The 27,415-nt window shown below is 34.4% G+C and overlaps 2 protein-coding genes across 3 annotated transcripts; one reads left to right on the top strand and one right to left on the bottom strand.

Annotated features, from left to right (window-relative positions):
* Nucleotides 1-601: 601 nt before the first annotated feature.
* Nucleotides 602-22,452, top strand: LOC108907336. The gene is made up of 54 exons (XM_018710979.1): nucleotides 602-622; nucleotides 667-718; nucleotides 775-1,328; nucleotides 1,384-1,814; nucleotides 1,882-2,236; nucleotides 2,292-2,589; nucleotides 2,653-2,826; nucleotides 2,878-2,987; nucleotides 3,041-3,232; nucleotides 3,587-3,715; nucleotides 3,771-4,147; nucleotides 4,204-4,790; nucleotides 4,846-5,138; nucleotides 5,198-5,596; nucleotides 5,654-5,839; nucleotides 5,890-6,059; nucleotides 6,461-6,675; nucleotides 6,732-6,894; nucleotides 6,950-7,175; nucleotides 7,228-7,701; nucleotides 7,754-7,954; nucleotides 8,007-8,276; nucleotides 8,347-8,499; nucleotides 8,554-8,757; nucleotides 8,812-8,967; nucleotides 9,048-9,286; nucleotides 9,337-9,652; nucleotides 9,706-9,839; nucleotides 9,891-10,127; nucleotides 13,900-14,095; nucleotides 14,150-14,352; nucleotides 14,413-14,562; nucleotides 14,615-14,789; nucleotides 14,846-15,064; nucleotides 15,115-15,360; nucleotides 15,413-15,637; nucleotides 15,694-16,023; nucleotides 16,073-16,241; nucleotides 16,296-16,477; nucleotides 16,540-16,929; nucleotides 16,988-17,273; nucleotides 17,637-18,048; nucleotides 18,759-18,870; nucleotides 18,929-19,058; nucleotides 19,114-19,319; nucleotides 19,373-19,529; nucleotides 19,581-19,971; nucleotides 20,021-20,221; nucleotides 20,278-20,399; nucleotides 20,450-20,571; nucleotides 20,984-21,095; nucleotides 21,868-21,999; nucleotides 22,046-22,248; nucleotides 22,301-22,452. The coding sequence occupies exons 1-54, from the start codon at nucleotides 602-604 to the stop codon at nucleotides 22,364-22,366; spliced, it is 12,453 nt and encodes a 4,150-aa protein (XP_018566495.1). The 3' UTR covers nucleotides 22,367-22,452.
* Nucleotides 22,453-22,593: 141 nt separating this feature from the next.
* LOC108907443 (cullin-4B) lies at nucleotides 22,594-26,661 on the bottom strand. Of its 2 annotated transcripts, none has more exons than XM_018711116.2 (6): nucleotides 26,470-26,640; nucleotides 25,898-26,067; nucleotides 24,762-25,841; nucleotides 23,868-24,673; nucleotides 23,662-23,814; nucleotides 22,594-23,582 (listed from the first exon to the last, which is right to left on the bottom strand). In XM_018711116.2, the coding sequence occupies exons 1-6, from the start codon at nucleotides 26,493-26,495 to the stop codon at nucleotides 23,487-23,489; spliced, it is 2,331 nt and encodes a 776-aa protein (XP_018566632.1). In that variant the 5' UTR covers nucleotides 26,496-26,640; the 3' UTR covers nucleotides 22,594-23,486. The 2 variants fall into 2 exon arrangements, with proteins under 2 accessions (XP_018566632.1, XP_018566633.1); XM_018711117.1 differs by having other exon boundaries at nucleotides 23,468-23,582; nucleotides 26,517-26,661.
* Between the last annotated feature and the right edge of the window lie 754 nt (nucleotides 26,662-27,415).

Consider the following 27,415-nt stretch of genomic DNA (forward strand, 5'->3'; position numbering starts at 1 on the left):
TATATATATATAAAACCGCATTAAACATTTATGTTCATCTCAAAGCGGCAACTAATTAATAGATCCGCCAGACGTGCCTGATAAAACATCTACAATTTTTGTTATCCCGTTAAACCTAAAATTAACAATTTTGTCCAATTAAATTAATTATATGTCGAGTGAAGTTTATATCTGATATTGAGGTCTTCAAAAAGTTATCATAGAAAAACAAATTTATAGATTATACCAGGATTTAAGTAATTAAAGCACGACTGCATGGAAGTAAACAATTATTTCAATATTTGCGTAACTAGAGAAATAATTGTTTTTAATAATGTTAGAATATTATCGCAAATTCATTTGATAATTATTTTGTTGAAACAATATATAAAACACTACAAATTTCCATACTTCCATTGAAAACTGACATTTTATTATTTTCAGACCCTTTAAAGGATCCAAATATATGTGGTTTACCAGAATGTAAAGGTAATTGTTTTTTTTTTTTTAATAAAATATGTTTACACAATGTTCTAAAAATAAAGTCCAAAAATTTACCACACCTTTGAAAAATAGTTACCATTAATTACTTAATATTTCCAATCAATACTACTCGTGACACATGTTAACAAATAATTTTATAGTTTGACGTAACTATAAATTCGATTAAGGAATTTTACGCATTAGACATCTATTTTTAGTAGCTTGGTGGCTAAAGAAATAAATACTTTAATTAGCTGCAAATTTCTGCAACAAAAATCGCGTGTTAAATATCTTAAAAGCTCTAATTTACAGGTGCGAGGAAATTTAAATACGGACCCGGAACCCAACAGAATTACAAATATTCGGTGGACGTAAAGACATTTTTTAACGGCACAAGCAAAAACGAATCTAGTCTGTACGTAGAAGGGATAGTCAGCCTCGGTTTTTTCACACCTTGTGACGGCGTTCTGACCCTGTCTGATGTTAAATTAAGCGAAAACACCCCATCGGACCCGAATAATCCCAACGATCAGCAATTCGCCTACGCTGTCAGTGAATATTCCTTAAGGTTTTCCTTTAAAGATGGTGTTATTAATGAAATATGCCCGTCGGAGGAAGAAAAAGTTTGGATTTTGAATTTCAAAAGGGGTATTCTGTCCATGCTGCACAATACGATGAAAAGGTTTGATTTGGACCATTCGACTGAAGAGGAGGACGTTAGAGGAAAGTGCCCTACACAGTATAGGATCCTAGGGGCAGACCAAACTAGTTTGTTGATAGAAAAAACTAAGGATTTGAATTCTTGCCAAAGAAGATCCAAGTTTCATTCCGTGTTACAGACTAGAAGCACCTTAAACATCGAATCGGTAAATATACTTAATTCTCATGCTTAAAACATTAATGTACCCTTCAAATTTTTAGAAAACCGATAAAATATTGAATTCGTCAAGTCACTGCCTCGTATCAATCGACCATAACGTATACAATGACATAACTTGCAAAGAAACCTACGTTTTGCAACCTTTTTCCAATCAAGGCGCGGGTGTTAGCACCACCATGGTGCAGAAACTGAGTTTACTAAATGAAGTTACTACTAACGCGTATAACTCGGAAACGGAAATATCGCTGAGGGAAGCTTTACGTTTCGATCACACCGTGCAGCCGAAAATAACGCACGCGGAATTGAAAATTTCAAGGGATTTGATAAAAAAGCTGTGCAAGCGGAGTAAAAATGACGATCACACCGATCTGTCGGATATATTTGGCAAGTTTATTAAAAGCTTGCGGCTGCTTTCTTATCCCGCCCTTTCGGCTTTGTACGGACATTCCAAAGCAACATGTCCCACAGGAAGGTATGGCCAGTTTCTATATTATTATTCTTTTTAAACCGCAACGATTTTTTTTTGTGTAACGTTTTAGGAAGCACTTACTAGACATTATGCCTTTCGTAAATACCGCCGCGTCGGTTTCCGTAATGCGAGACATTATTTTGCACGAAAATGTCCCAGAAGGTACAGTCAACGAATGGGTTCTCTCAATAGCTTTTATTGCAAACCCGAACGAAGATATGATGGAGGTCGGAATGGATCTTTTACATAAACATAAATTCTCTCCGACTATCGCTTTAAGCGTGGCCTCTCTCACACGTTCATACTGCACTCAACATTCCAACTGCCAAAATATCGATTCGGTGTTTTCTATTGTTCGATACTTGGAACTTAATTTTTTGAAGTTGTTAAAGATGGATTATTTAGAAAGAGAAACATACGACGAGGTAAGTAATTTTTTTATGTTTAAGAAGCGGGGAAGAATTCTGTTTTCATCCACAGATCATGGTTACCATTAAAGCTTTATCCAACATCGGCGTGATGTCTGAAGATTTCCAAAAAGAGCTTTTTAAAGTTATAGATAATAATAATTTGGACGTGGGGTTGAGAGTTGCTGCGGTTGAAAGCTTTCGTCGCTTGCCTTGCGAGGACTCTAGAAATTATTTTGAGTATATCTTCCGGAACCAGGACGAAGATGCTGAAATTCGCATAGCTTCCTATCTTCAAATAATGAGATGCCCTAATTATTTACTTATACGTACAATCCGCCATTCTCTACTGCATGAGGAGGTTAATCAAGGTAGCTGTGTTTTATAACTAATATCACTTCCGGCCTTACATCATTCACCCGGTATATTTTTAGTTGGATCGTTTATATGGACGCATTTAAACAATCTGCTTAAAACTTCCGTTCCAAGTAAAGTAGAAATTCAAAGCTTACTCTCGGAAAAGGACTTGGTTAAAAAATTTAGTAGCGACATCAGAAAATTCTCAAATAATTTCGAGGGGTCGCTGTATTTCGACGATTACAATATGGGTAAAAATTAACCGCATTTACGTAACGTTTTTTTAACAAATATGTTTGCAGGCGGTAGCTACGAAAGTAATATTATATTTTCAACGTCGTCGTTTATTCCAAAATCTGCCATGTTTAATTTCACTGTTGACGTGTTTGGGGAAGCTATAAACTTATTTGAGGTAATAATATAGCACACAATAATAAAAAATAGTGAGTAACAGGTCACTTTCAGATTAACGGTCGATTAGAAGGCTTCGAACATTACTTAGAATCGCTTTTCGGACCCAAAGGGTCATCAAAATCGATGGCGGAGAGCATAATAGACAAGGTGCGCGGTACGAGAAACGCAAGACCGGATGAAGTTTTGAAAAATCAAATCAGTAGATTACCCAATGTCATGGATAATGTAACAAAGGAACCGAAGGTAAGTCCATGGGAAGTCGAAATTTTCATCTGTCTCTCGTGGCAGCTATGACTAATTTAATAAAATTTTCATTTGTCTTTCATGGCAACTATGATTAATTTGAATAAAGTTTTCATTTGTCTCTTATGGCACCTATGATTAATTTATATAAAATTTTCTTCTGTTTTCTATTGCAACTAAGATTAATTTAAATAGGTTATGGAACCGACAATTTTTGACATTTGAAAAAAACGAGTTTTAAAATTTTATGTTCAATTTTTTTTCATAATCTCACAGGGTATGATACGCAATTTTTGTGTAATTTATCCAACTGCTTATATATGCTATATATAAACATGTGTATCTTTTTCTAAGGTTTTGCTAGGTTTGAAGGTATTTGGAAATGAACTAAAATATGCCTCGTTTAGGGGGAAAAAAGAAATATGGGATGCGGTACAAGATCTTGATCCCGTATACCACTTAAAACACATATTTTCTGGAAAGGTATGCATTGTACATCACACCCAATTATATTTAACTAATATTATTGTCTTTGCAGGAAATTTCTTATAACAAGGCTGTAATGTTCCTTGATTGCAACTATATAGTACCCACCGGAGCCGGTTTGCCGTTGCAACTAACGGCATTGGGAACATCTTCGATAAATCTAAAACTATACGGATCCTTAAAGACAGCAGGATTGTCCAAGGATAAAGACCTGGAAATAGACCTTACTGCCGACATACAACCAACCGTTTCATTAGATGTTAGCGGTGAAATGTCGGTTGACGCTTTTTATGCCAGTACAGGGGCCAAACTCAAAGCCAATATGTATACGGATAGCGCTGTAAGAGCGTCCGTTAAAGTAAGGGGTAAAAAACTAGTCAGTGTCAAGTTTAGCTTGCCGAGACAGAAGAATGAAATATTTGGCGTAAGGTAATTCTCAATAATAAAGACATCCGTATCGAGAATAAAAAAGTTTCAAATTTCAGGTCCGAGTTGCTGATAAAAAGAAATAACAAAGAAGAGAGGCAAAGAGGAATCTCAAGCAACATCAACTTAAAATCTATATGCTCGTGGCCTTCAGTGGATAAAACGATAGGGCTCAAGCTTTGCGCAGAATATTACTATGCAAATGTGACGGGAATGGATAACGTGGCACATTTCCTGCTTGCGGGGCCAGCCGGGTTTAGGTGGTACATAAACAAGTCGGATCCGACAGCCAACGTTTACTTATTCGAATATAAGTGGACGCACCAAAGGGACAAAAGCGTGATTTCTTTAATTTTCGATACCCCCGGATCCGAGATAAACAGAGTACTTAATGGGAACTTAACGATAGATAGGCAAAGCCAGAATCTGACGATGTTACTACAGTCCTCGGTAGGGACGGTATTAGCACGGGGCAGATACAAAAATACGGAGAATGAGAAGTTCATCCAAGTTGCTTTAGATATCAATGACAAGAAACATTTCGATGCCAGCATGTCTCTTGTACGATCTCAAATTAAAAATGGATTTTCTTACAAACCGAAAGTCTACGTAGGGGTTAACGGAGAACGAGTAGTTAAACTAGATGGTAAGTATAAAAAGTATCATGGTTTAGCTGCATGAAACCACGTAACATATTTTAGGGTCTATAGATTTGATGAGCAAAAAGAGCATATCGCAATACACGGTGGATATAAAATTCGAAACTAAAAGACTGAATTCCAAACTATTCGGATATATATCAAAAAGTGAGTCGTCTCTAGAAGTAAACTTATACCAAGACTACAAGTTCCACCACACGAAAGAACAGAGGATTACTTTAAAGTTCGGTGTCGCGAACAGATCTCGTAACAACATGGTAGTCGTCCTTGGATTTTGTAACCTAAATTCCTCCGCTTACCCCAACTTGAATTTTGCGTCAAATGCAACGTTTCAAGTAAGTCAGTAACACACGTACAATCAAACACTTTTAATGTTTATTTATGTTTGTTACAGAGAAGCGGTAGCCACATGGATTTGATAATAAAACTGATTCAGAACCCGGTTGCCGATCAACCAGACGCTGACATTCAAACTTTAAAGTTCGATTTACTGTTTTCATATAAATCGTTTACTGACAACAAACGTACGTTGAAATTGGTCACCGGTTTAAGTAGAAAATCCAGTAATTTAGCGTTAAAGGGTGAATTTATCTATGAAAGCTTCCGACACGATGTGAACATAGCTGCTCTTGTCAAATACGGAGACAATAAAGAAGTTGCCGTGACAATATTTTGGTCACATCCGAGGTTAACGTTGGAGCAGATTAAGACACACATTAACATCACCATACCGTCCTTCACGCCTATGATTCTAAAACTCGACGTACAAGAGAAACATCCCAAAGATTTTATGGTACGTACCCAAGTTATTACCTTTTCAGACATCATATTCAGAAAGCGCTTTTTGCAGATCGACATTAAAGCTACTTGGTTCAGCGGCCACAGCTTGAACACGATAGGCTTTTATCAAGATAAGAGCACGGCGTCGTCGTCAAATCATCATATCAAACTGTTCTTGAACTCCCCTAGTTTTCAGGATGCCAACGTAGATGTACAATATTACCGCAATAACGAAGTACTGAAGCTGGACCTTAAAGTAAGCGATCTATTGAAGGAATATCGACAAGTTTAAAAATTTATTTTTAGGTGTCGCATAATAATGACGATTATCAGATACTCCTTCACCATCAAACAATGTCGCCCGAAGAAACTAGGACATTGGCCAAAGTGAATATTAAAGACAAGCTTTACAGATTCTTTTGCACGGTCTACGACGAAAACTACAAAAAAATCCATGCAGAACTGCGCCTAGACCAGTAAGATCCCTTTTTTCTTGCTATTTCACAGTGTAGTACAGTATAGCTGTAGCTTTATTATTATTGTTTTATTACAGAAGCTTTCTAGATATTTTGTGAATTAATTGGGATGTTCTCTTTCAGTTTAAAAATCTAGAAGGCTTTGGAAATGCATTTGTTGCTTATTTTACATCTTTAGGCATTTCCAATGCATCCCAGATTTTTAAGCTGAATCACAAACAATAGCAAGTCTATTTTGCATTATAAATTGTTGAAGTTCCAATTAAAAAAGTTCTTTCCAAACAAACAAAACTCATAGAAGGCCATGTAAACCTACTATAATATTGTAATTAAGTTCATCTAGGAGGCTATTATGTAAATAAAAATGTAAATCAAGTGGCTGCACTGTATACTTATTTTAGGATCAGAGATATCGACTTTACTATCTCTGTTTACAATTTGGAGACACATAAAGAATTTGGTTTTGAAATAAATTGGGATGCAAACCGAGATCCGGACCAAAAGTTGATGGTTTTAGCGAAATATACCAAAATAGCGGATTTTAATTATGTCGCAGACTTCACACTCAACTATCCGTCCCGTACTGTCAGAGGGGAATATAAATTCGTCTTACAGGGTAAGTGTTTTTTATTTAAAACATATTTTATCATAATCTCTCCAAATGTCTTATAGACAGGAATCTTAACACTCTTGCAAGCCTGTCGTGGGACGATGGAAGCACCTTTGCGATAGACCTAAATTTAAGATATGGAAGCGAAGAGAAGTTGTTTTTGGAATTTTCTTCAAATCTAAGAACTCCGTTTGAGAATTGGAAATTGATGAAGTTAAACGGACTGTAAGTATTAATTTAAAATATTATGAAACTAACACCAATCGATTTCGTATTTCAGGTTCGAACATTTAAATAATAAGTACATTATGAACGGTATGACGGCTTGGGATCGAGGGCAAAGAGTTGCGATAGACATATTTGGGGACTATACATCGACCGAGTCCATTTTCACTTGTAAATATAGTTGTTCCCTAGCAAGTTCTCTCAGTCACATTCCAAATATTAATACTACGATCAGTCATGAACAAAACGAAACCAATTTCAATTCAGTTTTACATTTAATGGTAAGTTTAATTAATTAAAATATTATTGTGACTACGATTTTAAATTTTTTAGTACAATCCGGATTTTATAATTGACTTAGACAGTCAGTGGGAAATCGAATCAAATAAAGACTCCACCAACTTAACAGGAACGGTTCATTCGGTCACCCCTTTCAAAGGGTTAAACAAAGGCATACTAGTCAGTAAAATTTTCCTGAAAAATACGAACGACCTCAAAGGAATCGCAGAGCTGGATCTGGATAATAAAAAAATTACGGTGAACTTAGAGGGGAAATTCAGAAAAATAACAAACTGTATGTTAATAGTAAATGTAACGACGCCCACAGAAGGTTATCAGTTACGATTTCGAATCTCGGTGGAGGATCGTCATTTTATCGCATTATTTTCGTATCCGACAGGAAATCTCGGTGCGGAGGTGCTATTTTCTGTTAATAGCCTCGCCAATTTCAACACGAAATTGTACGTAGCCACGCCGGTGGAATTTTTGCAAAAAGTTATAATCGCCGCCAAATTAGTACCAAACCAGGTAAGGTTTCGCTAACTGTTACTATTTTACCATTAAAATTGGGAAATTTTAGGCTGACTTTCGTCTGGGATGGAATTTCCTCTTGATAGGATTCTCCGGGGTTTGGAATTACGTTAACATCACGAACTTTGAATATGCCTACAAGATCTACACCCCTCTACAGGATTTCGAGGAAAACGGCTGTGTCGCGAAGCTTGTATTATCAAAAGAAGGTCTAGATTCTGAAGCGTCTATAAAATTATCTAATTATAAGGTTTGTATTTTTTCATCTACCGAATGATTTATTTCATACAATTTTTTTTCAGCTCGGTGTTAAGTTATTAGGTAAGTCGAAGCCACTGAAGGAGTTAGGCATAGAAGTACGGAAAGTCTACTTAAAATCCAAAGCCTCCCAGATGGAGAAAAGGAATGAAAATCCGCTTAGTTGGAACGGTTTGTTGGAATTAGATGTAATAATTTACCCGACGATAAAAGGTGAATTGGAAATTGACCAGAAGGAGTATTCCTACATTTTACAATCAACGCTGACACTGCCTCACGGAATGGCCACAGTTTATGATGAATTCGAGTACATTGCAAGTATACGTTTTATAAAATATATTTTTTTAATTCGAGCAACGTTAAAGTTTCGGCTGTCTTTTTCAGGATATCTTTTCAATGAGGAATAGTCTGAAAGTGGACACACCTTACCAAAGTATGAAAACTATTTCGTCAAATTTTAACTTCGTCGTGGATACTGGACGTGCTTACATATTTGGCCTCGATGTGGATTACCAAAACATGACAAAATTAATAAAGGTGTGATGACAATTCACTTCTAACACAACAAATACGACCTATTCTTTATTTTAGACTGGTTTCCATGCGAAATACTTAGCCGAGACGAAGGAAACGCAAAATAGAGTGTACAACGTAACCCTTAATGTTAACACCCCGTTGCAAGTTTTCCCAAAATTAAATATATTCGGCGGCTTTATGATGGACGCAAATAATTATCACACGTTACTAACATTTGAAACAAATAGAAGTGACGTACATCTGGACGCTACTACCAAGGTAACTGCTTACATTTTTTTATATCACAACGTGAAATTAAATTTAATTTTATAGATTAATGGTGGTTTACTGGTGCTAACTTCGAAATTTAATATGATAACGCCGTCTATATACATACCGCCCTGTCAGCTAAACTTAACTAAATTGTTTTCAAAGTCAGACAATTATGTGGAAATTAATTTAAATATGCCGGAAAAGCTACCAACTGATGTAAGTATTATTATAAAACGCAGCTGATTAAAAAAAAAATTATTATTTATTATTACTAATTCATCAGTTGTATTCCCCAGATTCACTTCCGATCGTCGTGGCTTATGAAATCGAGAAACGAATTCCGTTCAAAAGTACAACTGATGACGCCTTTTACCGGTTTAGAGAACACGACAACAGCTGTTGATGTCCATGTGTCTAAAGGAAAATCCACTTTTATATTCGCGCTCCAGATGCACCCACTGGACATGGAGATTCACTCGACGCTACAAAATAATTTATTTACGTCCACGTCGGTATTAACTTTTAACAGGAAAAGGTAATTAATTAATCTGTTTTATTTCCTGGGTTACTAGGACTTTGTTATAGGTTTCCAGTATTCATAAACTGCACGATATCGAAACCATCGGAAGACATTCGAGAGTTCGACGGTAACCTGATGTTGAAAGACAAATTGTTTGATATATCGGGAACCGCCGACGTGATAGGTGGTTTACCAACAAGAGTTGCCATTCGATTCACTCCGATCGATAAAACGCCTCCTTTAGACTTTGAGTATCAGCTTTCGGCGGTAGGCTTAAATAAATACAAAATAATTGGCAGCGTGCAACACTTCAACCGTTTTACTAATTTCAATGCATATCTAAGCACTACGGATAAATTTAACTGGGAGTTTAACCTACAGGTATTTGATGAATATTTTGTCAACCTACATTTTACCGTTGCGTACAATTTTAGCTTGATACTTCAGATTCTGCGCGGATCACTGTCCACGTTAAAGCAGACTCTAACACAACCAGCAAAAATTTGATTATAAATGCACGCACGCCAATTCTAAGACTCGAAAAACCCAAACTAGGCGCCACCTATACGTGAGTATCTCTACTTACATTTATTTCTCGTAACATTCCTCTACCCTTCAGCATTTCCGGACCGGAACATGTGATTCATGGATTCTTCGAAGCCACCAAGGCAAGAGGGAACATAGACGTCAATTTTATATGGATGTTTTTGGAAAACATGTACATAAAAACAGTTGGGCGGTATGAAAGCGTCAATTACATCGGCGAATCATCACTCAAGGCATTTTACGAAAACCCCCAGAAGGCATTCCGATCTGTTAAAGCTGGAAGCGATACCAAAATAGGACAGATTTGGGAGTATGTATATGTTTTTTATGTTTTTCTAATTTTTGACCTTCAATATTTATTTTTTCAAATTCCGTCGTAAAAACTTAATTTTTTTAAATGAATTGAATTTGTATGCACCACGCAAACAGTACTTAACAAGTAACCTAACAAAATAACTCACGCAATAATCAATAATGATAAATGAAATACACAAAATTAAATAATCTGTCGAAGGCTTCCAGTGATAAAAAACATTCAAACTCACAGTTAGATGTACTGTCTCCAAGCGGCGAAAGCGGTAAGCTTCGAGACAAGGTAATTTTGACATTGCCGTTCGTGTTTACACATTCATTTGAACAACATTCGTTTTATTTCCCATTATTATTAGTAATTTTGTTATTAAACTGCGGTTATTTTGCTTTTGTGTTATTTTATAGGTTTCAAATATTTCATAAATAAATTTTAATGCAAGTATTTATGTCTACCTTGTTTGTTTGTAGCATTACAATTTAATGTACATTTTTTGAGGTTATAACTATGAAGTTATCCCTTGTGGAATACCTTACATTTCTTATTTAAATGCCAACGAAAACTCGTTATATATCAGAAGGAGAGGCAGTTTTTAACGCTGGTCTTGGTACTATATGGGAAAATTGGACAAAGTGACTTAAATTTAGAATTTTATTCATTGTGTCTATATACCTACAAACTTTACTAACAACCTTTTTGAAATTCAGCGAGTTCGACAATTTCGTCTTTTTATCCGTAACTGCTGAAGTTTTCCTCACACTATTTTCTTAAAATAAGTGTTCAAAAAACGAACACTAAACACAGTTTTAATAAAATACGAAACGAAATGTCTCGCACACAAGAAATGTTTACCTTGTTTCGCTAGTATCACTTGTCATCATAGAAAATAGTGATGGGAGATTTCGAGTGAAAAATCGAGTGGTACTCGATTATTGAGATCACTCGAGATATCTGGAGATGTTTACTCCCACCACTCGAGTGATTATTACCCTATGGTTGCACCCCAAAATGTTAGTGCATACTGCAAATAGTCACTGATTGCGTAACCTTTTTTTTTTAGAATAAAACGAAAAAGTGGTTAGGTTTTGAAGTGCGTGAGCTTTTTTTTTTTTAGCTACGCTTATAAGTAATATATGACTAATACAAACATATTTGTGCGCCGCTGGGATGAAAACGACCAATATCTCGTATCTCGAGCGATCACTCGATTATTAGAAGTACTCGATTATCAAAATTGGTCGATTATGCCCATCACTGATAGAAAATATAGTACTAACGTAGAATGAAATATCCCTAATATTGTCACTAAACCGCGAAACAGCGCCACGTAACGTTTTGGAAGCTTACTACTACTTAGCCCCTAATGAGTAGGCAACACTTTATACTTTGTGAACTGATTACAGCGCCATCTATCGTATGGAAACGACTTCTCACTTATATCCTCTATATTATATTATTTTAAAAGTAAACCCTTATACAAATAGGAATAGTCAAGTGTCAATACTTTTGAGAACAGATTATTTAGTTAAACAGAAAATGTAGCGAAAAACTAATATTCAGTACTTTTCTAATTCACTTCTGCTTTGATAACGAAACTAGAGGTTTCATAAACGTCAGTGTTATTGTGATGTGTATTTGTTTTTCCAGTGCGTAACCAGACTTATACATGTAGATTATGTCTGGCATCTCACTATTAGGCAAAAGTTTTCAGTATTGACACTTGACTGTCCCTATCGGTACAAGGGTTTATTTTTCCAGTTTTTTTTTCTTCAAACTATGGCAAAATATCCAAATTATAACATTTATAATGCCACAAATAAATACAGACAATTTCTTCTTATTTATTATTTTATTATATTAGAGTATTTTTCAAATTTTGACATTTGCCAAGATATACTTAGTAAATGGTTTCGATAAGGAAATAAAACATTTTTTAATAATTTTAAGTTTATTTTGTATCTACAAGAATTCCTAATTGATTTATACAGAATGTTGTTATGCATGTACTATTAAAACAATTTCTTGTTATGTATTTAATTGTAGGTAAAAACGACAACGATTTAATTCATTTGCTTCATAAACTTGATAAGTTGGCAAGTAAGCTGTAAAAATATAAAAATTATGCATGAACTGTTATAATAATCTTACTTTCCGGAGAGTATACCTAACCGAATATTTGTACAATATTGGGTTAAATTCAATAGTTCATATAGTTTGGAACTTTCAAACCTTAATATTAACAGTATATTTTCTATGTCTCAAACTGAATAAAGAAAGCAATTCACCACCATTAAAAATTTTGTAAGCATCTAAGTATCAAAGGTTTCATAAAATATTAGTTGGAGTTTATCATCATACACATAATTATTTTTATCTATATTTAACTTAAATAATATGTAATTTCAAACATGCACATTTTATGTGGACTGTTTCTAATCGATTAATACAGGTAACATGAGTATGAGTGTTCCACATAATGTTGGTAAAGATATGTTTGGTTTTTAATAAAATATAACTTAAAACTTACACATCGTATTCCCAGTATAATATAATAACAAATAGAAAACTCTTAAGCACTAAATAATTATAAACACAATTCTTGCAATACTATAATTTACAATTTTCAGAGGATAACCTAACAAACCAGACAGAATTATATTCTGTGCCAAAGATAACGAAAGCCAAACTTCAAATACGTGCAAAGTCCAAACTGCATTACCAACCAACCCTAAATGACAGGGTTAGCATTCTCTGCGCCATCTTTTATTTTGGAAGCTAACTAACATGTGACGCCGCCATGACAGTTTCATTATTCATATGTTAGATTTCATTCTACGTTAGTACTATATTTTCTATGCTTGTCATCGCCAGAGGGCGAGCTCTTAGCTGCATTCGCGGTTCACATGCATTGTAGGTTGCCTACAATTCATGTATTTGTAATACACGAATATTACAGTGGCAGCGTACATAATTATTAAAGTGCATTTGAGGGGTATAGATGCAAAACACATTATCCACTTTTTAAAATTTTTCAGGAAGAAGGAATAACTGATTTCTCACTTTTTAAGTGACTTAAGGCTCTGAATTTTTTTTTGGTATTGTATTAGACTTAATTGGAGAAATGACAGCACAACAATACTCCAAGACTCCAAGAAAGTGAATTAAAGTTTGGATAATGTGAGTTTTGATACAACTTCTTGGATAATGGTAGTTTTACTCCAAATTATTCTACATAATATTTTGTTTTAAATAAACTAACCTCAAAACCTTAGCTTTGTTTCTCTTCATAGATATTTAAATATGAAACTTCAGAACTAAACTTATCTTACTTTTAATCAGAAACTCATAGAAAAAACGCGGAACCAACCATCTAGGAAAGCAAAACAATAAGAGAAGCAAAATTCACATTCTCCTTAGGCAGTCGGCCATATTGGTTTATCGCTTTAAGCTTTTTCATTGGTGGATATGGATAATGTGAGTTTTGGCACCTTCAGATCATAGGAAAAAGTGACTTTTGAAACAATTCACAGATTTCACAATTTAAAAGTAAATACGAAAATGTGAGTTTGTACCACTTCTAAATTTTAAAATGGTGTAGTTCAACACGAACAAGATAGCGTCACTAACTCTATTTCGAAAAATTATGGATAATGTGAGTTTTGCATCTATACCCCTCATTTAAAAAAACTAATTATAACACTTAAAGTTAGGTTACACAAATCATAAGTTTGTTTTCTCAAAATTGTCCTTAACTATCTTTCTATAATCGTAGAGCTGGGACAAACGTATCATTACACTTAGAAAAGCCCATGGAATTTGAAGTGCATTTAAAACCACCGAATGATGATAACAAAGAAATACACAGCGTATATGGAAACTTAGACTATACGAAGAATTATAGAAACACTGACTGTTTATTGAAATACAGAACCAGAAATTCCCAAAGAAAATACGGCATTTGGGGAAAAGTAAATAAAATAAATACATATGTAGGTTTGTGCTTATAGGTATATATTTTCCAGATCTTAACAGAAAATAAGTCGAATTTATCCGGAAATATAGAGGTGGAATGGGATAGCAAACGGTACAATAATTACGCTAACTTCGAAGGATCTGGTAAAGTATTCGATTTTATATACAAACTAAAAACTCCAAAGTTTGTCGACAAGCAATTTCTAGAAACAAATTTTAAATTCGCGTCGCTAAGCGATCACTACAATTTGACGTGAGTATTAACAGTCTTTTCACGATTTCTAATAAGCAATAACATTCCACGGTTTTTCAGGGGTCAAATATTTCACCCCGAGAAACGATCCGTCGCATATGCCACGGTCGATTATAAAGAGTTAGGTAACATGAACGGGCTAATCAACGTAACTGTACCGTACAAGTCCTTAAACTACACAGGCGCGCTATTCAGCGCCAAAACAAACGAGTGAGTAAAAAAAAATTATAACCTTAGTACGGATAACGACTTTCTATTTTAGTTTTCAACACAACAGGCACATTAAGGTATTTTGGCAAGGCAACGACGCGGTTTTAGACAGCAAATGCGACATAAAGTCGCAAGGTATGTCGTCCGAAAGAAACCTGAAAGGTGTGTTAACTGTGGAGTTACCTCTGGCCACACGTCACGTTGCTTTTATGGATTACGAGTACGACGTAAGTATTTCGACTGAAAAAAAAATTTGAAGAATATTTAGAGGCTCTTCTTTTAGAAAAAACCGAAAAACAGTATGGGCCATGCGGTAGTGAAATACAATGGTACTAACGTTCTAGACGGCACGTATAAAAGTGTGACGGAGTCGAAAGTCGGAATAAATAAAGATAAAATTCACGTGGAACTGCAGAACAAGTTGGTACCCGTGGGGGCTGATTACATTCACACACAAGAGTCTGATTCGTCGAAGGAGGATAAAGCGAATATGCCGAACGTGGTATGTTGCCTTACATTTATCATTTGTTCAATTAACCGTTTATTTTGCAGGACAATAAATATCTACATTTATACCATTTACAAAATCGGTCCAAGTTTAACGTTACCGGTGAGTTGTATATACGTTCAACGTGGAGCGGACAGGAATACATTTTAAAAGCAACTCACGGAAACAGAACGGTTAAATTATGGAACGGTTACGACGTCTTAGATCGAGAATATAGACAACACTCCCGCATAGAACTAAGCCCCTCCAACTGGATAGAATACGACATCGCTTTAATCAACAAAACTACGGTAACCTCATAAAATTTTTCCTACATGCAATAAAGTTAAGTATCGATTCTAGGACGAGACTTTCGACGTTCAGCAAGGAATAATCAACGTGATTTACCCGCGTCGTAAATTTACAGCGCAAGGCTTTTATAACATAAGTAATTCAATTGTATCGACGGACGCTTCACTCGTGTGGGACAAAGACAACAAAACGGTTAAGGTTGGGATGGATTGGAGGCGGTCATCGGTTCAACGAGAACAACTGCTGTTAAAAATCAAACATCCTTCATTTGAAAGGGTACGAAAATTACGATAACGTGAAATTAAACTATATTATTTCCGGTTGTTTTACAGGATGTTTCACTCTTTAGCGACTACGGATACGATAAGACTTCGATCGACGGGCAAGTATTTGTTGATTATTCGTTAGATCCCGATCAACGATTGACGTTACGTGGAAAACTAAGCGACAATTCTAATTCGCGCATCTACAACTACTCGTACATGGCCTGGGCCGAACACAACACCACGAATTTAATTTTAAACTCCAGAGGTGATTTCTATTGGAATTCCAGTACTTTCGGTACCGAACACGTCACTAATTACCGACGGTCGTACCTGCCCTTATCTACATCGGTGGCTTTAGCTCGGGTAAATCTACAACAAAACGAAATAGAAATGAAGGTAATACGCTGCATTAATCATGTATTTGTAAAAACATAGCATTTTGCAGAAAGACAGCGCTGCCACTGGACTGTCCTACTTTTATGGAAAGTACGGTGAAAACTTCCCTATTTACACGGCAAATATATGGGCCGCACACGGAGTTAACGATACCGCTGGAGAGTTCTACCTTAATTTAAAAATGAAACTGTTGTACCTCAATGTTAACTTAACAGAAGGTAAAGAAAGGTCACTTTTTTGCCGGGTTGTTTTATCGTATTTCCTGCTTTTAGATGGAAGTCAGAGCCTTCACATGTATGGGTTTATACCGGACGCTAGAAGTGCCGTTTTTGACATTTGGCGTGATTACGAGGATAAACGAGTTTCTGACGTATCTTACTTCTTAAGGCTGAACCATTCACGGTTAATAATGTCTAGATTGCAATGGAGACCAGAGCTAATAGGGGATGTACAGGTATTTGTTATATTGATTTTAATAAACGTGACGTTTTCTTAAAGGTTTCTTTAAAATTTTAGTCGGGTATACGAAGAAGTATTATGAAATTTTACACAGACATGTTAGAAAGTATAAACAACACAAAGCAATACGCAAGAACCGAGACATCGGACGCCATTCACGGTATATGGATAGATGCCAAACCCAATATTCACGTGTTTCTTAGCGACCTAAGAAATTTATCCGTCATTGAAAGTGATATAGACGAGCTTAAGTCATTTTTAAATAAGTCGTATCATAATAACGAGTTTTATATTAGAGATATAACTACAACTGTTATAACTATGTTTGATGAGTTGGCGCTCAAATCACATTTGCAATCGTTACCGACGATTGTCCAAGAAATTTGGTCGGTGATGGGAGAGTCTGGACAGAAAATCAAACGGGGAATATTATGGGTCATAGAAAAGGTAAAAAAAATTAATATATGTTTTAAACTAAAAGAATTACAAAAATATATTGTTTCAGGTAAAACTGTATTACAAGAATACCACCGACTTCATCCACGGATTTATAAACGGCGATCCCGTCGAACACATATCAAATCTGTTTGAAAAACTGATTGAAAAGTACGACAACTTCATAAAAAACGTCCACGTGACTGTAATACAGTACATGGAGCAGATGTGGTCCCAGATATCCACACTAATCGTCGAACACTGGCACAAAACGTTAGCAGCTATCGAACCTACATTTTTAAAATTAATTCATTACATTGAATCCATCGTCTGGAATACTGGAAAAGAATTTTTAGGTACAGGTTGAACCTTATAAAAACATTCAAATTCACAATTAGAACTCCTGTCCCTTCACTTCGCCACCGTTGACTCGCACTATCTCCCTTCACGTGCACTGTAGGTTGCCTACAATTCATGTATTTGTAACACATGAATATTACAGTGGCGGCGTACACAAGAATTAAAGTGCATTTTAAAAAGCTAATTATAACTGAACTATTTATTTGATTAAAAAAAAAGAATTTTCAATATTTAATAAATCGTGAAATAAATATAATTTTTTTAAGAAAAATGTTTATTTGAGAGGGAACATTAAAAAAAAAACAATTTAAAGTTGCACTTTGTATATGCATATAGTATATTTAATTACATGTTTTTAGACTTCCTGTACCTCCGGAAAAATGAGATCGTGGAATCCCCCTACTTCGTGAGATTCACGAAATTTTCGCACGACATAGACAGATTCTACAAAGATATAACTGGTAAAAATACAATCGGTAGCATTTACAAGTACATAACCATAACGTGGAACTTCTTAAAAGAAAAGTTTATTAACACAATTCCCTTCGGAAAAGAATTATCGGCGATTGTAAGTGAGATATGGACGGAGCTGAAGCAAATTGGAAATATACCGTCCATTAAATATCTGATAACTAAATGGAATGAATCTTACGAGTGTGCCAAATATTACTACGACCATTTTGATGTTGAAAACAGAATCCATAAGATTGTTACTATGATATACATTAAATTATCCGACATGTCCGTCACGGCCTTGGAAGCGGAAAACAGGTAAGTTTATTATACAGGGTGTCCCGAAATTCATGCAACAAAATTTGGTCACAGTGCTACGCTTTGTGGGGATATACCCCCTTAAGACAATTTTTCGTTGGCCCCCTTGTCTTTGGAACTAGAAAAATTTGGTCGCAAATTTGATTTTTTTAAAATGATTAGTTAGCTAGGAAGCCATTGAATTTAGAAATTTTTTTGTCTCTTGATATTTGTTTCGTAAAACGCAATGTTTTTGAGGAAAATGGCGAATCACGATATGCATTCGATCACATTTTGACATTTTTCTCGATAACATTGCGTTTTACGAAAAAGTATAACGTGACAAAAAGTTTCTAAATTTAATAGCTCTCTAGTGGACTGATAATTTTTAAGATATTTAAATATGCGACCAAATTTTTTTGGCTCCAAAAACAAGAGGGCCCACGAAAAATTCAGATTCACCATCAGATTCCGCATGTCATAAAACTCCTGTGTACCAAATTTATAGATTCTCTTACAACAGGATTCTGATATAAAAAAAAGATTATTCTTAGGGGCGGACTTCAGGGGGCTGTAACTCCGAAATAGGGGGCCACTTGGCAAACATAAAAAATACGGGTCCCCTAAATTTGTCTTAAGAATCTGTGACCAAATTTTGTTGCATGAATTTCGGGACACCCTGTATTGAACTTAAAAGTGTTTACTTTTGATTTATTAAAATTTATTAACAGACAGCGTGTAGCAAAAACGAAATTCGTTTTTGAACCTGACGATGGAATAATGCTTTTGGAACAGAAACTTCCTATGCCTTGGCACGCTTTCAACGAAACTCCTAAGTTTAAGGTAATATAATTATAAATTATTTTTTGGGATAATCTCACACTCTTATTTATATTTTTAGGAAATTCCCGAAATTAAAGCAATTTACGACTTACAAAAGTACTTGGAGGCGTCTAAGATTTCGTTTTGGAACTTATACTACGACTACAAACCCTTCGTGAACCCCGAGGAATGGTTACCGCCTTTTAAAGGTAAATTATAACCGTTCTGTCAACACATATGTTTCATTCTTTTGTTTTCACTCAGGACAAGCGATGGTGGTTGGGACTAAGTACTACGTCACGTTCGACAGGAGATATTACGAGTTTCAAGGGCGCTGCACTTATCTCCTAGCGACGGATTTCGTGGATCATAATTTCACTTTGCTCGTAGATTACGATGACGTCGGGAATACCAACAAACTTATACTTTTGCTAAATAAAAGTATCATTCACATCGATATGCTTAACAAAGTATGTATTTACGATATTTTATTTAATTAGACGTGTTAATTTTTTTTCTGCAGCGTATTCAAATTGGTGGAGTGGGGATGGAACGGCTACCGTTGCAAATCGGAGACAATTATTTGTACCAAGATGCCGATATTCTGACGGTAAAGGGTGCGTCCGGATTTAATCTGGAATGTAACATGAAATTCCACATATGTACTTTTGAAATGTCAGGTAAGAACAACGACAAACTAATTTCAGTATAAGTTATTAAATATATTCTAGGTTGGTACTTTGGAAAAACCGCAGGGCTTTGGGGTACATACAACAACGAACCTTCAGACGACTTTACGACGTCATCCAAAGCTCACCTGAACACTTCTAAATTAAATGCGTTTGGAGACAGTTGGACTCTAGATAAAAATTGTAAAACAAGTGTTCCTTTAAACGATAATTCTAAAACAGCCCCGCAACACATACTAACCCTTTGCGAAGAATTCTTCACGAGCAAAGTCTCACAGCTCACTTCATGTTTCCAAAAGATCCCGAAAGAGAGTTTTATCTCTATGTGTCACAACAGCCAAAACGAACGAGAGGCTTGCATGTCAGCCATATCTTACATCAACTTATGTTCCTATGCGAATATCCCTTTGAGGATTCCAGACACTTGCGTCAAGTAAGTTTAGAACGACTGTATAGATTTATTTATTACGAATTTTTTTCAGGTGTAACTTATTAAATAACACAGAAATCAAAGAGGGTGAATTCATCAGACTGCAGGGCAGCGCCGTTCCGCAAACTGCAGATGTAGTTTTTATAGTGGAAGCTAAAGAGTGTAACAAAGACCTTATAAGATCTAAAAACTTTGACACTGTTATAGAACAGTTAGACAAGGAACTAAGCGATTTGAACGTGATGAACAACAGGTATTTGAGAACTTGTAAGCCTAAATGAAATTTGTAATTTATGTTTTATTTTATAGATATTCGGCAGTCGTTTTTGGTGGAGACGGAATTTTTGATGAGCCAAGGAGTGTTATATTGAATGGAAAAACGTTTACGGATTCTAAATCGATTGTCAACTACTTTAATAATTTGCCGATAGGTAAGTCTAAAATAATTTTAGAAACAAATCGGTTAACTTTTGGATTTTAGGAAACGGGAACAAGGATATGTTCAACGCTATAATATTTGCTTATAACCTAATGTTTAGGCCAGGAGTGTCTAGAAATTTTATTCTCTTGCCATGTTCCGAGTGTAACAAGTATAACATGGATGTAAGTATTTCTCTCAGTTGTATAATTATTTCAAGCTTTATCATCTACATCAGAAAAATAAAAATATTTTGGCAAATCCTGTAAAATGTTAATTAATGAGTCATCAAAATTTTTAAATATGATTTTAAATGGTATTTTAGAAAACAACAAATCATCTAATTTGTTACAAATTGCTCAATCTGGCCAAAATTATTTGCTCCAATTCACTGCACAAATTGCTAATGGTTGCTCTACCCTATCAGTGTGCCAACAGATATTTAGTGATTTTCCTAATCTTTCGTTTAGTGACATCATAAATGTAAAATAAAACAATATAAAATTTTATTTTAAACTTTAAATTAACTAATTTCATTTTTTTTGCGGTTGAAGCAACCTGCCCCATTGAAGTCTTTATTAAATAACTATTTTTTAGTATGATTATTCTACCATTCATCAGTTATTATCCGAAGGTGCCATTTCCCTGCACATTATAATGAACGACAATTTCACAATGCAAAAAGAACGAGAAGTTAGAATTCCATACGGTAAGCTATTAATAAAATCTAGACGGGCACTTTTCAGAAAAGTGTGTTGCGGACATGTCAATGAAATGTCCGGACATGTCGGAAAAGTACTTTTGACCTTGAATCTAATAAGGCACCTACGAGTGACGTCATGTTTTCACAGGTAGTGACCTGTGGGTTTGGGGTACACAAAGTAAAATATTACTTTTATTCTAATGAATATGTGTCGATATATGTATTTTACTTATTACCTACCTTTAGACTTTTTTATAAACTGGTTTCTAATTTCCCCCGGACAGCCAATACACTTATTTAAATGTTTCAGAAGTTACATTTATGATTTTTACTCAATTCAGAAAAATATAACCAAACTGTTGATTTTGGCCTTATACTTCATTTATAAACTATTTGTGTATTAAATATTAAATTAAGAATCATCATTTACTAATCGTTAACTTTGCCAAAAATAATAAAATATGGACATATAAGACTTATAAGAGGTTATATGTTTAAAATGTCAGTTTCAGTTAAACAATTATCAACAAATTACAAGAAAATGACTAAATAATATCTTTAATTTTACATGTACCAACCTCATAAATTTTTTGCGGGAATTATGAATGCAACAAATAATTCCGCGCATGCACATACAACTTTTCAATCTTGAAGTGTCCTCAGGACATGTCCACTTTTCACGACATGTCCCAGCTGACATATCCGCGGCACATCTCTAATAAAATCAAAGCACTATATTTTTATTTATGAGAATTTTAAATTTATAAACTTTTTTTAGGTATAGACCGTCGCTACGCGTTCACAAAAAGAGATATGAGAAGTCTTGTGGGAGATCAGTTGCTACGAAAATCCATTATTCTTCCCAAGGCCACGCTAGGCCATTGCCTTTCCTTGACTATGGAAACTAATGGTGAGTGAAGTTCTTTATAAGCGTGTTAAAAACGATTTGTTTTTAGGCACTGTATTTAGCGGGAAATATTTAGAGGACAAAAAGAATGCCAAAAAATGCTCGACGGTGTTTGCTAAAGCCGTCGCACGAAAATCTTTGCCTCGACAATGCGTGGACTGCGAGTGCACCGCACCGAATTCGGGTGTTTCTTATATGGAGTGCTATCAGTGTACAATGACGAACTTAACAAGGAACTCCATCGAACAACATGTAAGCACCTAAATTTATTTTTATCATGTGTGCAACTATTTTTTAATTTCAGATCTTAGGGTTTGAAGACGAGGACTCCTTTAATACCATGAACGTATTTGATGGTTTCAGTTTTTAATTTATAATAAGTTTTAATTTACAGATAAGTTCTATGTTGTAAGTGTCTTTTATTAGCGTTTTCAATAAAATATATAAAGTTTTTTACATGTACTTTCCCTTGACCCCAGTTGTATTTAATTTGTATAAATCGTTTATTTTCACAGAATCAATAAAGTAATTTAAACACAAACTGTAACAATTTATTTGAAAGGTTTCGGATTATAATTTAATAAAAACATACACCAATTCAAAACCAAGATTTACTTAAATTTTAAAATACAAAACTTACATATTTATTAAAACAAAAGGCTTTTTTCCACTGAAATAAGAACATTCAGGATTATAGTTTTTATAAATCCAGTTTTATTCTACATAACAATCATTAATTTATATGTGATTATTGGACAAGTGAACACCACCAACACGCAAATAAAAACGATAATTTAGTAAATTGTTATGCGATCGAATTGGTTACTTGTTACCACTACAAAATAAAACTGGTTTAAAAGAAACTAACTTGAGAAGCAATTAAAGGTTGTAAAACTGTAACAATACCTAGGCAAAACTGCTTAGTTTATATTTACAAAAATCTGCTGTTAGTTATGTACAGAATTTAAATTTCAGTTAATACCGTTGTCTCAATATTTTTTGCCCTAAATCATAGATTTATATTAAATACTTTTATGTATATATAAAATTTTATCCATCACAGTTTTTTGTTTAATAATTACACTTTATAAAGTCACAAAACGCAGACTAACTTTTAAATCACTCAACTGAGATATTGTGACATTACATAAAGATGTAAATATTTACAATTTTGAAGATATCATTACTGCGATTTACTGCAAATCTTATAAATTACGGTATTTGATGCACAAAATGCAAAAACTAAACAAAATATTTTATCATTTTCAAAAATATTAATGAGATAGAGACAAACGAAAAACCCCATACTACTAATATATAATGTACTTAGTACAACTTGCTCATATAAACCTGCTATTATATTTACAATGCAGAAAGGGCCAGATTTATGACTGGACTAGAAATTTAATCAACTGCAATTTGCTGTAGGATTAACTAAAAATAGTAACAGTACACAGATCAAAAGACAACTGAAACCAAGAAAGTAGAACTTAAGCAACGTAGTTATATTGGTTCGGGTTATCCTTATCCCTCTCCATATAGTCTCTATCAATTAAAGATTCTATACGTTTCTTCAAATCCGCCGGCTAAAAAAACACCAAAATTTCAACAATTTCCTCATACCAACAGAAAACAAAATTACTATAAATACGGAAAGCAACTCACCTTGACAGGAAATTTCAACTGTAAGTATAGCTCACTAATAAGCAAATTATGACTAAGCGTTTTACGCATTTTCATGATTCTGACTATGGCGGCATCAATTTGGTACTGCCTATCCTGGAAAACACGTTCCTCGGTTGCCTTTTGTTCTTCGGTCTGTAAAATAAGTAAATTAAACAACACCTACGTACTGACCAACTCAAACTTACGGTTTCCTTCATCTGTATTTGATTTATTTTAATTCTAAACAACTTATTGGTAAATTCATTGTTGAACCTAAATTTATCATTGTCCTCAATTTCACGTCCCTTAGGTATTTTATTTAGAACCCTTGCTTTGCCGCACGCCAATGACTGTAATGTTCTTCTCAGTTCTCCATCTTCTATACTCGTCGCTGCCTTGATGTACTCAAAAGTGACCTCATCGTATTTATTAAATAACAATATTACTAAAGTTTGAAATAAAGAAACGACAAGTTCTTTAGGGCCAGTTTTAAAGGTAGCCTTTAAAACGCAATAACCCAACGTGGGTTGCCACTGCAACTTCCTTCCGCTATGTTTACTAAGGTAGAAGTCTTTAAAAATGTCTTGAAACTTGACCATTTGATCGGGCAAAGTAACGTCCATCGCTTGATAAGTAGGCCAGTAACCCATGGTTAATATATTAACTGTCATATCGATAGGGGCTAAATTACGAGTATTTACATTCAAATGTTGCTTGAATGCAACATTAATATCTTTGCTAAGCTCCATGTCTTTAAACATTCCTTCCAATTTGGAAGTAAATCCTCCTCCGCATTCTTGTTTCAGTTTACTCAACATACTTTTTTCTGCATCTACGCTTGCTGATTTGCCGACAAGCAATCTCTTAGCCAAATCTTTTTTATAGAAGGCCTCGAATACGTCCTTGCCGTGAATGAATCGGAACAAAACCATTATTTTGTCCAAGAGTCGTTCCAGCTCTTCTTCTGTTGCTTCTTTATTACCAGCACGCAGCTTGGAGTCCACAAATTTAGCTAAAAATATTTATAAATGAAGCAATTAAAGATAAAGGAATTTTCGAAGAATTACATTCATACATTTAGTTTAACTAAAACAACTTACCGATAAGCTCAGCAGGTTTATTTGTTCTTTGATTAATAAAGTGTTCAAAAGCTTCTTTAAGTGAATTGCTAAATTTTTCATTCCTATTAAAGCAAGTCACGACGATATTATCCATAGCATCCTTGAAATCCAACAGTTCTTGAACCATAGTTTTGTCTTTTTCAGGGTCAATGACGATTGTTCTTCCTCTTGTTTTTATGAAACCATTGAAAGCTGTGCACAGTTCCGTAAGTCCGTTTTTGACACGGCTTAATAGTTGGTACAGCAACGTAAGGTCGCTAATTCTGTTTTCACTTAGTAACTGATCGAGACCTTTCTGGAGAATATTGGTAACATGTTCGCTCAATAGCTGCTTCTCGACTGTATGAATCAACTGGTACTTCGTACCAGAGTCGAGATAATGTAACACTCTTTCATTTTCTTCATTGATTCTTTTATCTACATGGGCTAAGTAATCGGGAACTTCCAGTTCTTGCATTAGTCGTTGACCTTCGGCTGCATAGAGTCGCTCTGTCGACTGCAAGAATTTTTGTTCGAAAGCTTTATCATAGATCTGTAGATCTGTCAACATCCGAAGAAGTGATTTTAATAGAGTCCGGTCAACTTTGTCTCCTTGCCGCTCTTTTTCAATAAGCATTAGTAAACCTTCAACTACACGCGTCTGAACCAAAGTATTTAATAATATATATTTGCTAAATAACTCTAAGCCTATATCCCAAATCGAAGAAATATTTGGATTCTGAAGGACATAAGTTCGGTCTAGATATAAGAATATGCTTCTTATCATGATCATCTGATTGCAGTGAGCTAGCCAGGTCTCATTCATCTTCTTTAGAAACAGAAAGCGATCCATAGATTCCGCCAAGAATTGTTCGATATTGTGCGAAACGTGATTTTCTGTTAAATTGTAAAGTCTCGAGTATAAGGTAGGGGCCATTTTATGATTGCACATATTTTCTACAGCCTGGTACAGTTCCTCTAATGAATACTGGTTAGGTTTTGACTGTTGTATAGCCAACACTGCGCTACGCAGTTTATCCCATGTTTGTTCACGATAATCATCAGGAAGCTTTGGTTCACCTGTAATTACAAAATTTGATAAAAAATTTATAGTTAGATAATAAAAAAATACTTACTTTTAAGGTTTTTTATTACCAGCTTTTTAGCAGTTGTAGGTTTAATATTTAGTAGATTTAAATTCCTGTTTAACCCATTTTGCGGGATATTGGAAAAATTTGGTCTGCGACTGCTATTCACAGTATTTTCGGTCATATTTCCTAGACTTCCAACAGTTTCTGTACCAACTCTGTAAAATATATGCTTCACCGTTTAAGAACGTGTTCGATTTTGTATTCTAATATAAACATTCTTGCCAGATATCCACAAGTTATTATTGAAATAATAGTTTATTATAATTTAATCGCATTAAAACATCGTAAAAATAATAAAATAACACTAGCTGCACTACAAACAACACACTTTAGAAGAATGCATAATATGTTTTGATGGATAAAAGAATGTCAATTTTCAGCAACGCGACAGTGGTTAAAATTACGGCAAGTTGAAGAAAAATGTATTTACTTATCGACTTTCAAACTAATTTACCAATCTACACAATAGATTGCTTAAGTTAATATATGATCAGTGTCATAACTACACAGAAATTAGTTTTGGATTAAAGATAAAATAAACCTGCATTCAAACTTACAATAATTTGAGGTCATGTAGGTACATGGTATAGGTAGGTATACTAACCAGCTGAAAATAATCGACGAATTGATGTGGCGGATTATTTGAAAATTTGCAGCACTCTTACAACGACAAAGAATTTAAATAATATTAATAACTGACGTATTTCAATAATGCAAATCATGATAGGCAGATAAAAAAAAATGCAATTACTATAAGACCTGCGTAATAATAATAGGTTATGTTCATTGATAACTAATTTGCTTTAATTTCTAGATTAGTTTAGAACAGATAGGTACTTAAGATTTTTATTATTATTTTTAATACCTACATAATATTAATTTATTTTTGTTTCTACTCTAATTTCATGGTCTACTGTGTTCACACTTTTCAAAAAATTTCAATTTTTCATAATAATTTTATGAATAATATCTATTATTTAACTAAATTTAAGACAATAGCAAAGCAATCATATTTTAGAGGTCATTTATTTACATTTTTTATTTTAGTTTTTAATTTAACCGGAAGTATGACAAGGGTCATCCATATTCAAAAACTTAAGCCAGTTTAAAGATCTGTAATTGATTAAACATGTGCAGCTATATCTATTTGATGCGTGGTCATCAACATGACAAAATAATATTATTGTTTTTTTATTAATTGCCTGATAGAATAATGGAATTTCAGATAGGTGCCAAAAGGTTTAACGAATCACAGTAATTATCGGTAGGTACCAATCCCAACAATAATGTCAACAACCATTTGAATTACGTCACGGATCAGAGCGTTCCCATCACAGAATCACTATAACTAAGTGTTATTTTATCATTATCACATCAAAATTAATTGTATCTGGCCAGAATATTTCAGTTAATCTTAAATTACCTGTTAAATGCGATCATTGCCCGTATAAACTTCCTAATCATTTTAGTGTTGGGTAACAGACTTGCTTTCCTGGTGCCAGA

This window comes from Anoplophora glabripennis, unplaced genomic scaffold, assembly GCF_000390285.2.
Source record: "Anoplophora glabripennis isolate ALB-LARVAE unplaced genomic scaffold, Agla_2.0 scaffold5, whole genome shotgun sequence".
NCBI lineage: Eukaryota > Metazoa > Arthropoda > Insecta > Coleoptera > Cerambycidae > Anoplophora > Anoplophora glabripennis.

Bases quoted from the DNA above. Each gene is read 5' to 3' on its own strand.
- LOC108907336 (XM_018710979.1), top strand. From the start codon at position 602: ATGTTAACAAATAATTTTATA. The intron at 19,059-19,113 runs GTAAATTATAAC...GTTTTCACTCAG, and splicing joins ATGGTTACCGCCTTTTAAAG to GACAAGCGATGGTGGTTGGG. The intron at 20,572-20,983 runs GTAAGTATTTCT...ACTATTTTTTAG, and splicing joins GTAACAAGTATAACATGGAT to TATGATTATTCTACCATTCA.
- LOC108907443 (XM_018711116.2), bottom strand. From the start codon at position 26,495: ATGTACCTACATGACCTCAAATTATT. The intron at 26,068-26,469 runs GTAAGTTTGAAT...TATATTTTACAG, and splicing joins CTACATGACCTCAAATTATT to AGTTGGTACAGAAACTGTTG. The intron at 24,674-24,761 runs GTAAGTTGTTTT...AAATATTTTTAG, and splicing joins TAAACCTGCTGAGCTTATCG to CTAAATTTGTGGACTCCAAG.